Source organism: Elgaria multicarinata, chromosome 3 (assembly GCF_023053635.1).
Source record: "Elgaria multicarinata webbii isolate HBS135686 ecotype San Diego chromosome 3, rElgMul1.1.pri, whole genome shotgun sequence".
Taxonomy (NCBI): Eukaryota; Metazoa; Chordata; class Lepidosauria; order Squamata; family Anguidae; genus Elgaria; species Elgaria multicarinata.
The window spans coordinates 88,791,572-88,805,055 of record NC_086173.1 but is presented as its reverse complement, the minus strand read 5'-3'; the positions used below and the strand labels follow the sequence as shown (position 1 = coordinate 88,805,055).

The 13,484-nt window shown below is 44.5% G+C and overlaps 1 protein-coding gene across 1 annotated transcript in view; it reads right to left on the bottom strand.

The window, feature by feature from the left end:
- The window catches only part of SLC6A7 (solute carrier family 6 member 7), a 39,088-nt gene that overhangs the window by 11,686 nt on the left and 13,918 nt on the right, over nucleotides 1–13,484 (bottom strand). The window contains exons 2-8 of the mRNA XM_063120857.1: nucleotides 13,061–13,244; nucleotides 9,280–9,411; nucleotides 8,429–8,663; nucleotides 6,271–6,409; nucleotides 4,971–5,105; nucleotides 2,979–3,082; nucleotides 1,374–1,498 (exon numbers count right to left, since the gene is read on the bottom strand). Coding sequence (XP_062976927.1) covers nucleotides 1,374–1,498; nucleotides 2,979–3,082; nucleotides 4,971–5,105; nucleotides 6,271–6,409; nucleotides 8,429–8,663; nucleotides 9,280–9,411; nucleotides 13,061–13,244 — 1,054 coding nt within the window. The remainder of the gene's footprint in view (nucleotides 1–1,373; nucleotides 1,499–2,978; nucleotides 3,083–4,970; nucleotides 5,106–6,270; nucleotides 6,410–8,428; nucleotides 8,664–9,279; nucleotides 9,412–13,060; nucleotides 13,245–13,484) is intronic.

Here is a 13,484-nt window from a genome sequence, read left to right as displayed (position 1 = left end):
GTGCTGTTGCCCTGCTTCATTCATTAAATGTTACGGGGGGGGGGGGGGGAGACGGACGGACGGACGGGACAACAACCTCTTCTACTCGTAACCCTCTTCTGTTTTCCCACTGCTACTTCCGTCTTTTTGCTTTAGTGTTCCTCCAGACGGAGGGCTCCTAGGGTTAGGACAGAAGGCCTTGCACAGCTGTTCAGACTCTTCCTCCTTTCCTCTGTTAAAGCAAAAGGCACAACGAGTGGTAAGAAAACACGAGAGGGGCCTGAGCAGAAGATAGCATTGTCCCCTGTAAACATCTGTGAATGAGGCAGGGTGATGGTACCATCGGAGCCTTGCTAGGAAGCACACTTACCAGAGAAAATCCACTCTGGAAAACAAGGCAGCATGGCTGCACAAGTCTTTCTGACTGATAGGTCTAGGAGCCCTCTGTCCAGAGGCACCCGTGTCCACTCAAAAGTAAGTCCCATTGATTGCAATGGGCTTTACTCCCAGGTATGTGGATTTAGGATTATAGTCGCAGCCAGAAAACGTGCCTCCCCCTCCTTGGCAACATTTAATTAATTCTGCCCTAGCTGCAACAGCCAATTCTGAGGACTGGGGCCCGATGGACAACTGAGTTCCCGATTCAGCTGGATTTCGCTTTCCAATGTATTTTCATTTCATAACAAATTAGGGGGCATTATGCCAACAGGAGGAAGAGTCCCTTTTCTGCTAGTGCTTATTTGGTTAGTTTGGACAAACCCTCAATCATTTTGTTGCCTAATGGCAGTGATAATAAGCCCAATTGCCAGTCTGCCTTTTGAATATCTACTCCAACCTGGTGCCCTCCAGATGTATTGGGCTACAGTTCCCAGCATCTCCAATGGCTGGACGTTGTAGTCCAACACATCTGGAGGGCACCAGGTTGGGGAAGTCTGTGCTCTACTCCTTCCCACTTCCCCCAAAAATGGGAGAGGGAGGAAGGGAGATGCAACTGAACATTGTGAAATTTTAGGAGAGGCTGCAACAAAGAGTCTCAGTCAGTACATAGTTGAATACTTCTCTCTGAGAAGCATGGAATCATAGAATAGTAGAGTTGGAAGGGGCCTTTAAGGCCATCGAGTCCAACCCCCTGCTCAATGCAGGAATCTGCCCTAAAGCATACTTGACAGATGGTTGTCCTGCTGCCTCTTGAATGCCTCTAGTGTGGGAGAGCCCACAACCTCCCTAGGTAACTGGTTCCATTGCCGTACTGCTCTAACAGTCAGGAAGTTTTTCCTGATGTTCAGTTGGAATCTGGCCAATCTTGCTACGCAGCACACAGAAATGCAATTCTTAGACAAAGCAGCACACACACATTTGCACAGAAGAGGGAAGAAAGGGATTTCAGGCCTTACCTGCTTTGGCTACTTCTTGTACAGGGACATCAAGTTCTTGGGACATGTAGCCCAAAACAGAGAAAATGGCAAAGCCAGCCAAGATACTGGTGATGGCATTGCCCACAGTGACTATAAATGTATCCCTACAGAATAAAAAAATACAGGAGCTGAATCAGTAGCCTCTGGTGTATTGAAAAGGCACAGGCCATTTGAGACACCAGGGAGTAACCGGGGAGGAACAAGAATTACACTTCACAGCCAAGTGGCTGCCATGCTTGCCATCTGTTATCATGGTCTTCCTCCTGCCCCAGTTAAAGGATGGCTACTCCATTGGACTCACGTGTATGGGCTCATCACAAAAGATATGTCACCTGTACATGTCTAGGTGAGGTTGAGGGAAAGCAGTAGAAATAAAGCTCTCATGGGCACAAAGGAAACATCCATGGAGGGAGAGAGAATAATGTAAAATATCTACGGTGTGTACACATATGCATGCATGTATTATTCCTAATATCATTTCTAACATCAGGGAGTTAAGTTTTCCTATGTCATGTTTACAAGTATCCTGATACACTAGCATTCCTCACATACAAAGTACTTTACACAAAATATGTTCTTCTCACAGAGAATACTTGATTGTTACTCAACAGGCATTGCAAAAGAAGACTAGGCTAAAGAGGCAGCACTAAACAGTGTGTGGATATGAATCAGTAGTATGAATATTGTACTGATTCTTCGCTGAATATGTGATCTCTCTCTCTCTCTCTCTCTCTCTCTCTCTCTCTCTCTCTCTCTCTCTCTCTCATTTCTGTCTAACAGGGTTCTAGCCTCCCTTCTCTGCCCCCCCTTAATTTTTGTTGCTATTGTTCCTCAAAATCTATGTTCCTATCCAGTTTGCAAAATTTATATTCCAACTTCCTTTTCAGTAATTGCATGTTGTCTCCTTCCTTTTACCACAACCATGACTTCCTTTACAAAATGTATATTCATCTCAGGGCCAGACCTACAATAAGGCAGAGTGAGGCGGTTGCCTCAGGCGGCAGACAATTGGCAGCTTCATGCGAGCATTGGCAGTAGCCCCATGGCTGTTCCCCTCTGTTGGAGGACTGAAGGCTGTGTGTTCCATGGGGCCTGTCCTGCACCCCCTCAGCTACCCAGCTACCCTGGGGGTGAGGTGGGTGATGTTTCCCATTTCCTGTGTTGAAGTAATGTAAGCCTCTGTTAGTAGAATGGGAGGGGGCACCACTTTGTCTGTCACATCAGGCAGCAAAACATCTTGGGCCTGCCTTACATCCTTTGGCTACTCTGTGTAGCTTCTGTTCTGGGAAAAGATGTTGTAGAGTAAGGTTTATCTGACCATGCTTGAGACAGAAGACAACTGCAAACTTTAAACTGGAGCTTTACTTAATATCAAAAGGCACCTTCTTCTTGCAGGCAATAGGCAAAAGTGAAACCTAAAACCAGTACCCCAACTCACTACATGTATTAGCCATTTAGTGGCTAGTCAACCAGTTATTTCCCCTTCCACACAGTGGGTTTAACTAATGCCTGTCACTTATTGCAACAAAAGACAACAAATTTCAACAAATCATTTACATGACATGCTACATTGAAAACATGTACCTGTAAATATTTTGGTGGAAGGTATTATATGATGCAAAGGTGAGAAGTCCCCCAAATCCCACTCCAAGAGAGTAGAAGATCTGTAGAGCTGCTTCAATCCACACCTGAAATGGAGTTGAAAAACAAGAAATAAAGGTGAATGCCACTGAAATACAGGAAAGTCAAGTCTCTGCTTTAAAATAATGTATTTATCTAGATCAGCAAATTACCCCTTGGTAAATTACACCAGAAGTGTGAAAGGCTCAAGGCCACAAATTGATCACACTCCCACTGTTGTTTTTTTGCACCCAAGTATATTTCTAGATAATATATAGGTCATTTAGAGCTTTTGTACATGAGGCTGTTAATCTGCTGTACCTACTTTTAGTTTTGTCACAGAATTGAGATCTGAGCACTGCATGAAGAGTGTTTTCTTTCCTGCTTTTCCGCTACGTAACCTCTAAGCTGCGGTTTATCGCAAATATACAAGTGGAAAAGGCATTTTCTTTTGCTTTCTTTAAATGATACCTCATTTCCCCTGTTCTAAAAAAAAAATCTCACTGAAAGCACTGTTTAAAAACAGAAGCGAAACTGGAGGGTCACAACATCCTCTAAACAGTCACAACATCATAAACAACCTTGAGTAGGGAATGGCAAGCACACAATAAACGCCTCATATAGAAAAGCTCCTAGTAGATCCAAATGGAGTCTCTAATGCATGGGAAGGGGCCATTTGGGACCGGCCCTACCATGAGCCAAGCTGAGGCCTCAGATGGTAGAATCAGAGGAGTGGTGAATTGCACTGTTCCTAACTGCCCCCATCAGGAGGGCTCACCGCCACCTCCCGGTAAGCCCTCCTAGCCACTCTCTTGCTGGGGTATTTGCCGCAGTAGGAGAGTGGCTGGCGGAGCTCTCTGATGCAACTGCCTGCCCTGTTTCTGCCGCAGCACCTCCTCTTCTTCCTCTTCCCCTTTGCTTCGCTGCTGCGGGACTCTGGCTGGCTCTTGTGACGGCTTGTGTTCTCACCTCAGGCGGCAAGATGGGTGGGGCTGGGGCATAGCTCAGTGCTGGAGCACGTATTTTACATGCAGAAGATCCCAGCTTCAATGCCTGGTAGCAGGTCATGGGAAAGCCCTGACTGTCCAAACACACCACTTTGGGCTCCACGGACCAATGCTGTGACTCAGTACAAGGCAGCTTTCTAGGTTCATATTTATATTCAACATGAGGAAAGGGGGTGACATTGGATTGCTTAGGCATTGCCAATCTTACATTCCGTCACCAAAAACAACAAAGACAAGTGGCCATGGATCGAGGAGGAGGTGGTGGTGGTTTATTTCTCATTCATTCTTAGTTTTTCATCCAAGACCAGACTGATCTGGGCTCCCTCTGGCCTGAGAACCATTTCTCTGATGGGCTTGTTCATAACGTTGCTAATGGCAGAGCTACACCTTACATTAAATGTGCAGCTGCCTCCAAACAAAATAGCAACTAAAGGCTTAATTCCCTCCTCCCCACCCCAGACAATACATAGGGCAATTTACCATATCCAACCCCACATCACTGGTTACTACTGGGGACAAGGGATCACAAGAAGTGTACACTACTGCGATGTCTAGACGCTGCACTCTATGTATGTTTATGTTTTAAATATGTGATTGCTCTTTATGGCAGGTGTCAGCCACACACATCTAATATAACATGTGGTTTATACATTACAAAGAAGAATTAAAAAAAACTTTCTTCTATAAATCTGGGAACGACACCCACATTTCTTTCTTTCTTTATTTTGGCAAGGGTTATTCTGCTACTAAGAACAACAGTGAGAGCCACATGACTGACCTATAAACATGTGCATGAAATATAGACTCTTCTCTTATGCAGCTGCCAGGCTTGAGGAGTCCCCTGCTACACACATCTGTCTGAAAATGATGATGGCTTGTACGTGGCAGACAAAAGAGCCCATATAATTCGGCCCCACTGTTCAGTGAAATTGCACGGCACAAATCTCACCTTGGGAGATAGCAGCAGGTCAAACTGGGGTGTGAGATAGAACTTGATTCCTAACCAGGCTCCTTCCAGTGTCACACCACGAATTAAGAGCATGATCAGGATGATGTAAGGAAATGTGGCAGTGAAATATACAACCTGCAAGAGGACAGAGGCGTTTGATTGTACTTGCAGTTGTTATTTTCAGTATACCTAAAAATATGGTGAAGGTTCCCATCTAACCATAGGGATCTTGCACTGTCCCATAAACTATGCAGAGTAGTTGTTATGTGTTTATACAGTATAATTGAGCACCTTATAATAGAGATGGAAGGGGCTTGTAGGGGATTTACTCCAACCCCCGACTGGATGCAAGAGATCTAGAGTGAGAGTATGCCTGAAGGGGGGTTGTCTAGCCCTCTGCTTGAAGATCTACAGCGAAGGAGAGCTTCCCCACCCCTAAGTAATTGGGTCATATTCAATGTTAATCCTTCTTAGAGGAGTCCTGTGGAAATGAAAGGGACTAATATTGGATACAGGACATTGTTTCCATTGTTAAACTGCTCTTACCATCCAGAAGTTTTTCCTAATGTTTAGCTGAAATCTACCTTTCCATAACTTGAGCCTATGTAAGCCTTATTCACATAGGCTTAAGTTAAAGCCATGGTTAAAGGTGTCTTCTGATCACGGCCTGGCTTTCTGGCTAAACCACCATGGTTAAAGCCATGGTTTAAGGTGCCTTCTGAAAGGGCCCAAAGAATGTTTGCCTGATAATATGGCCTTTATACCCCTGTTGATTCATTCTCAATCTGTGTAAAGTCAATGCACGAGGAAAGGGAGTGCTCTACCCCCCACACCTCCTCAGGCATTTCCGTTGCCCTGTACTGGTGTGTCCTGTATTCATGGAAGGCAATGGCCTGAAGAGAATAAAGAACCCTATCAGGGGTTTTAATCCTCTTTAGGCCACGGACACAGGAGGCTCTCTGCTTCAGACCTTCACCCTCCATGAGTACAGGAAAACAGAATTGCACAAGGAGGGGTGGGTGGGTGGCGCTGGACTACTCCGTCTCCTCATGTATGAATTCTACAGAAACTGAGCATAACTGAACAGGGCTATTATTTCTGTTCCATTTTAGAATATGAACATGGTGAAGATGGTGTTCCCCATTCTAGAATCTGGAGTCTCAGTGAAATATCTAGGAAAGAAACAATCTAGAGTTTGGATCTTTCCTGTCCTAGATATTTGATTGAGCAGAAGACACATGAACCTAGCTTCTGATTCCAGACAAAATACACTGGTGCCTACTTCTGATTCATGCCATACCTTGCCAGAGGATTTGACTCCCTTTAAAATACAGAGGTACACAATGACCCAAGCGAGGAGAAGGCATAGGCATAGATTCCAACGAATTCTCCCAGGATCCCCAATCCCTGAGCTCTCTTGGATGTGCAGGACGTAACGACTAGGGTAAAAGGAAAAGAAGTAATAGTCAGAGCACCATATTCCGATCACTAGAAGCGAGGGCTGATCTTCTTTCCAAAATCAGATAATTTGTGATGAGGCAACTAAGGGCAACTACAAACACTGTGAATGTGTGACATGGAAAGTATTTCCTTTTAGGGAAAAGCATAAAAAAATGTTTATAGATAGTCATGTATGAAAAAATTCCATAACCATCATTTTCACGGTGCATACACTGTACATAAACATGCAGAGGGCAATCTTAGCTTCCCAGCCTGTGTGCATCCAATGAAATTAATGCATCTGTTCATCACATGTGTGGATCGACACACTGTTTTGATACTTTTCCCTGTACAGAAATACTTTTCTGGCAGGGGATTTGCAACACCTGTATCAGATGTAAGAGCTGCTTTACAACATGCATGTCCCACACACGTATCAGTTCATGTAGGAATTTTGTGATCAGAACAGATGTCTGTATTGCCATGTTTGCACCCCATCCTGCTGCATTTACACATGGTGAAATATACATTTGAATGTGCAGCTGGGAAGGATACACAAAAGAGACGTCGTCACATACTAGATGTTCACATCTTGTGTGAAGTAGACTTTGTGCTCTGAGCCTTAAATCGAAGTGTTTTTGACAATGAGGTGCACAACAGGATTTCTTTCAAACAGAATGAATTATACCATTATCATGAATTCATACCATTATCCTGGGCTGAAAACAAGCTCACATTCTTTCCTCCTTAGCACAAGGGCAGGTAGAAGATACATTGGAGGTGTGGACAATTGCAGGAGTTCCGTGGGTCGTTCTTGCCCCTGCAGATCCCACACTTGCAGCCCGAGCTTTTCCCCACCAGACGCACCAGGAAGAAAATGGCTCCCATAGCACTATGGAATGCCAAAAGAGTCAAATGTAGCTTGAAAAAAAAGATAAATTTGACTCTTTTGGCACTCTATAGATGGCATTTTTTCAGGGGGGAGGAAATCTTCCTCCTGAATTTGTGGGGGGGGGAGGCAGTTGGGGCTGCATGTGACCAGTGGAGAGTGTATTGCCCATTCCTGGTGTATAGCAGCTTCTGCAGACAACTGCACTAACGTTATAAAGCCCTGAGAAAGAACGCAACCGTGTTCGAAATGCGTAGGCACCTGGCACTTTAATAAACCTTTTACTAATAATATTATTGCAGAAGATTCCTTGGTTCTGCCCTTGCCTTTGGCTTATTTTTTACTCCCCTACGGGGTTTCCTTCTTTTCACACTTGCAGTACTGCCAAGGCCAGCAGATTTTTTGTCTGAAGGGATTGGTACAGAACACAGATTCCTAGGCTGAGCTTGTACTCAGAGGCAACCTGTTCTATAGTTTTAGGTGCCCCCTGAGTCACTATTTTGCACTTGGCTCTGGTTGGTGAACTTTGGAGGTTGTGTCAGTGTGGTGTAGTGGCTAAAGTGTTGGACTGGGAGTCAAGAGATCTGGGTTCTAGTCCCCACTCAGCCATGGAAACCCACTGGGTGACTTTGGGCCAGTCACAGACTCTCAGCCCAACTCATCTCACAGGGTTGTTGTTGTGAGGATAACATGGAGAGGAGGAGGATTATGTATGCCGCCTTGGGTTCCTTGGAGGAAAAAGGCAGGATATAAATGCAATAATAAAATAAATAAAATAAAATAAAAACAAGGTAGATCTCATGAGCCCACCTCAGCCTTAGCATATTTTAACTTGACATGGATCCCCAGTCCAGCTTTCATAACCCACAATTCTCATAACAAATGCTACAAGAGAAGAAAACAACCTGTGAATGTAGTCATGTCCTAAATATGATGAACAGAACCACATACTTCTCAGCGAACATCCAGTCTGTGGACTGTTTCATGGGTTGTACTATGCAGATGGTACTACAAAGCCCTCTGTTATAACTTTTAGAGTGTGCAGCTGTCCATCAGATCTATTCGGGGAAACATTCATGTCATCACAGATCACCCAATTGTTTCATTTAACCTTGCCTAACCTACTTACCTCCAATATTCCTCACTTGGGCTGACTGTGTTCGAGATGTTGAAAGGGACAGCACCATTCCCTGTGCGCATGATATGGTGGTCGAGGCACAGGTCCGTGTTCCACCAGTTGCCGCAGTATTGCCAGGGCAAGTTGTTTGTCAGCGAGGCAAAGAGGTAGAAGAGAACATAGGCAATGATCATGTTATAGTAAATGGCCACCAAGGAGACAATCAGGATTGTGGCCATGCCAACACCTAAAGAGGAGAAATGTTGAAGAGAGATCAATATAACAGCAGCAATGCAAGTCTCAGGCAGCTCCCCGGGGTTCAGCGTATCTATTGCAATGTTCACGGTGTACATCTCAGAGCCAGAAAATCTGAGTCAGCCATGGCCCTATAGGCTGGCACCTGAGGACTGGAGCAGAAAACTTCAGTTGCCTTGATTGCAGTAGAGGCTGGTGGCTCCGATGTTAGTGGGGTAGTGAATCTGCTCTGGGTTTCAGTCAGAACTCTAAAGGAGCTATCCAAGGTGCTTACGAGTTCTGACCGGTTCTGATGGAAACCCGGAGTGGACTCACCACACCCAGTGACGTTGGAGCCACCAGCTGCCACTGCTTAGTCCTTCAATAACATTCACTGCAGCCATTTTCATTCAGTCTCTTATATTTATCACCGCTCTAACCCATGTTGCTGTACTTCTTTCTCACAGTGGGTGAAGGTGGTAGTGATGTCTGTCTGTCTGTCTGTCTGCTGCTGCTGCTGCTGCAGTGATGCCTTTGCACCAGCAAGCCCAACTGTCTACACTTCAAAAGAAGAAAGGGAGGTGGAAATGTTAAGAGGTCTAGCTGAGTATTGCACAAAACAGACCCACCTTTAAAGAGTGGGCTTATCTTCCAAACAGCAAGAGGCCCCAGGCTTGAGAACTGGCCCAGCGACAGCTCCATGAAGAAGATGGGAATCCCACATATTGCCAACATGATGAAATATGGAACAAGGAAAGCCCCTGCGGGAGATAAAAACATGACACAAAGCACAGTGGGCATGTCTGGAAATGGGCAAAGCTGAGCAAATAACATGCTCCAGTGTGACCACAGTTAAGCATAAACCAAAGGTGTCCTCCTTGTGTGTCAGATACTTACCGTATCCTCATCCTGTGGAGGCTGGTGACTCTGATTTCAGCAGGGCTTTGAATCCCTCCTGGGTTTCAGTCAGAACCAGCCAGAACTCTAAAGGAGCTATCGAGGGTGCTGAATCCCCCCAAATATGATCAGCACCTTGGATAGCTCCTTAGAGTTCTGGCTGGTTCTGACTGAAACCCAGAATAGATTCATGAAATCAGAGCAACCAGCCTCCACTGTCCTCCTCACAAGGGCTCCCAGGTTGCAACCCGAAGATTTGAGCAGTATCTTTAAAACCACCAACAGGAAATGTAACAAGGTATCTTCTCCTTCCACCCGTTTTCTTCTGCCCTCTTTCTGCCTCCTGCCTGCTCCAGGTGTGCAGCAAATGGGGGAGGGAGCACAGACTACAGGATGTAACAGGGTAGGCTGGAGGAAGATGCATTACAGTGAGTCTAAAGGTACAAGGCAAGACTCCCAGTTGCTACCTGACAGCTTTACTTTTATCACCTTCTCACTGGAGCACCTTATAGAGAAGTTGCTCTCCTTCCTTGTCATCAAGGCTTGCTTGTGGGAAGAGCATCACTCAATGACAGAGGGCACGCATGGCATGCAGAAGGTCCCAGAATCAATCCCTAGCGCCCCCAGCTCAAGGGACCAGGGGATGGAAAGAGATTCTTCTGCCTGAAACCCTAGAAAGTTGCTGCCAGTCAGAGGAGGCAATACTGGGCTGGATAGACAATCTGACTTGGTATAAGACAGTTTCCTGTGAACAGGAGCTATTAGTATTAGCTTTGGGCAGATAGGAACTATGACATAGAAAGGCTAAAAGGCCTTACCCTGACACTAGCTGAATACTTGGAGGATACAACAATGACTTCAGTGTGAAAGCTGAATCCAAATGACTTGGCAAGATGACGTGGAGTGACTGTGATTTAACCAAGAACACAATAAGTCCCAAGTTAGCATCCTGATCACTTATATGTCTTATTTCTTTTATATAACCAAACTGCCAAAGAAGTGCCTACATTTTCTGTATTTACATCTGTGGATTTATATATATGCTTGATGCTTCACAAATCTATTTGTCAATGCAAAGGGCTCCATTTCTACTCTACTGAAATGCAGCTGGCTTGTCAGAGAAAAGCACTCCCACCCACAATTCTTAGGAAAAACAATCAAAACACAGTACTAATCATAAGCTAGGTAGAAAATTCAGCTGAGAAGAATTGAATTATTTCTCCTAATTTTGTCAGCATCCTGGAACTGATGCTCTACTCTATAAGCAAAACATTCCCAAAGGTTTGCAGTTAATGGCTAGGATCTTGTTGTTGTTCTTGTCCAATTAAAGAAGACGGCATCTCCAGGAGAGTGCTGCCCTTTTACATTCTGTTTCTTCATGCAAGAGCTGCATTACACACTGACTCGGGAGGATGCATGCCACCTACTGATTCATCAACATTGCTCTCGGAAGCACACAGGAGATTTGGCAGAGGCATCCGGCATCAAGCTGGCGCCTGCTTAAGAGTCATTTCACACAGAATGATGCCCACTTCCTTGACAAATGTGTCCTCCTCACTCTCATATCCTAAGAGTCTGCACAAATAAATCATGTGGAATTCTCAACTTACCTTTATCACAGGGATCCCCAACCTTTTTTAGAACTATGGGCACATTTGAAATTTTCAAAAAGTCTCATGGGCACGCACACAAAATGGGTGGTATGGGTGTTGGTGGTGACTACTCATAAAAACGTGGTGGTGCCCCCACTCTCTGTGGGTATTTATTGTGTCTCTCTGTGTGAGAGAGAAAACACACAGACAACACAAACATGCACATCATAAAACGCAGACAACAGAAAATGTCCCTGTTGCTCTGTGCCGCCATCCAAAAAGCCTGCAGTTTACCAAGCAGCAGTGGTGGTGGTGGGGTCCCTCCCCACCTTTCATTTCCCCCCCCAAGGCAACCATGGGGGCTTCAAATTGAAGTATTTACATCCAGCCACTTGCTCTCATCATTTTCTGAGATTGCCCCCATCTGGCCCAGAGGCATTTTGGGAAAACAATGATGGTGGCAAGCTGAAGGCAACCACTTTGCTTTGAAGCAATCCCAGTGGCTTGGCAAAATTAACAATTAATTAATTAGTAGGAAGCCTATCATGAAGAGAAGACCATGCAGAGGATGCAAAACTAACAATGATTTTAATAAATACAGTTTATAGAGAACAGGCCATGAAGCATACTGCTGCAACCAACGTAGAATACAAACAGAAAGCTCAGTGTCCAAGAGTGATTCAGGTCCTTCCTTGTATAGCAAGCCAGGAGGGCCAATACACTACAAAGTTGTTGTTTTAATTGATAGGAAGGGTACCTGCTCACAGGTACCAAAAGTTCTGGGGGCACTGTGTTCAGCAGGCACTTTATTGGGGACCGCTGCCTTATCTTTTTCTTAACTTCCTTTTCTTTTTTATACAATTCACAAGCAAGTCCCTTGGGGAAATGTGTGAAATTAGTAGAACAGATGATGAGGTTTGCAGGCAGGACATGTCAAATAGGTCAAAGAGGAGGGGGATTCACTTATGAATATGATACACAATACAGAGCTCCATGTCCTTTCATCCAGCACTGAATTAGAAGGATAAACAGGAATTTGGAACTGCATATCTATGGGTTGAATTTATATCTGACATTTATGTCCTATAATATCATTCATAATATCTGACTTTATTTATTTAAGTATTTATTATATCTCTATACCACCCAATAGCCAAAGCTCTCTGGGCAGTTCACAACAACTAAACCATAAAATACCAAATAATATACATTATAAAAGTTTAAAGTATAAAGCTACAGTATAAAATAAAGTAAAACCTAAAATAAAACCTAGCAGCAATGCAGAGACTGAAAATACAACAACAGATTTAAAACAATAGAGCTAAAGAGCTAATATCTATAATATGCTAATTTTTACTTTATTATTGTAAGTCCTCCTCCTCCATATCCATTTTGAGATTGGAAAAATTAAGGTCCATAAAGCACAATCCTATCTTAGAAATACTTTGGATACTGCCTCGATATCACTGGCATCCCTGATGGGTCCTTTCCAAACTCCTCTCTTCATCCGACCATTTCAAAGATGATTTGCGCATGAAATTTGGGGAGGGGGGAAGTGTATGCTACCACTCCCTGATCAATGACTTCTACGCAATGTCCAGAGAGACTAACTTGGCACACTGCCCCTCAGTACTTGTACATTGAGCAAATGCACATTCACCCCAAGGGATCTGCACAGTCATTTGTGTCTGCAAGCTGAAGTTGAGGCAGGAAATCAGAGGGCAGCTGGGTGGGTTTGAGGATGCTGGTAGTAGCTGCAGACAAAAGAAAAGACTGTTGCCCTGGCGTCCTTCCATGTCACACCATTCCTCTTTTCTGGGGCCTTTCATCCTGTGTCCTGCTATGTTCAAGATGCTCCTGCAAGGAAATGGCAGCATCCACCAAAGGTCAAGGATCAAAGAAAATGTAGTCCAGTCCTTACCTCCCCCATTCGTGTAAGCCCTGTATGGAAACCTCCAGACGTTCCCCAAGCCAACACAGTAGCCGATACAGGACAGGAGGAAGTCCAGCTTGCCTGTCCAGTTCCCTCTGTCTTCAGGATACTCAATCTCTAGGTCACCATCTCCTTGATCGCTTGGAGTCATTAACAAGTCCGGCATTACTGGCTGATGAGAAAAAAAAGAAAAGAATTCAGGAGGACATTAAAGACAAGTATGAAAGAAGGAGGAGGGATAAGGGAAAGAGAAGCGCACTTCAGAAAGCAAGGAAGAATGGTAAACAAAAGGGTGAAGAAAAGACAGACTACAATGTATAAATCAAGATCAGCACTTACGTAACACATTGGATCGCAATCACAATTAGCCTTCAGGCTCGTTTACACATGTACGTTAAATTGATGTAGCATC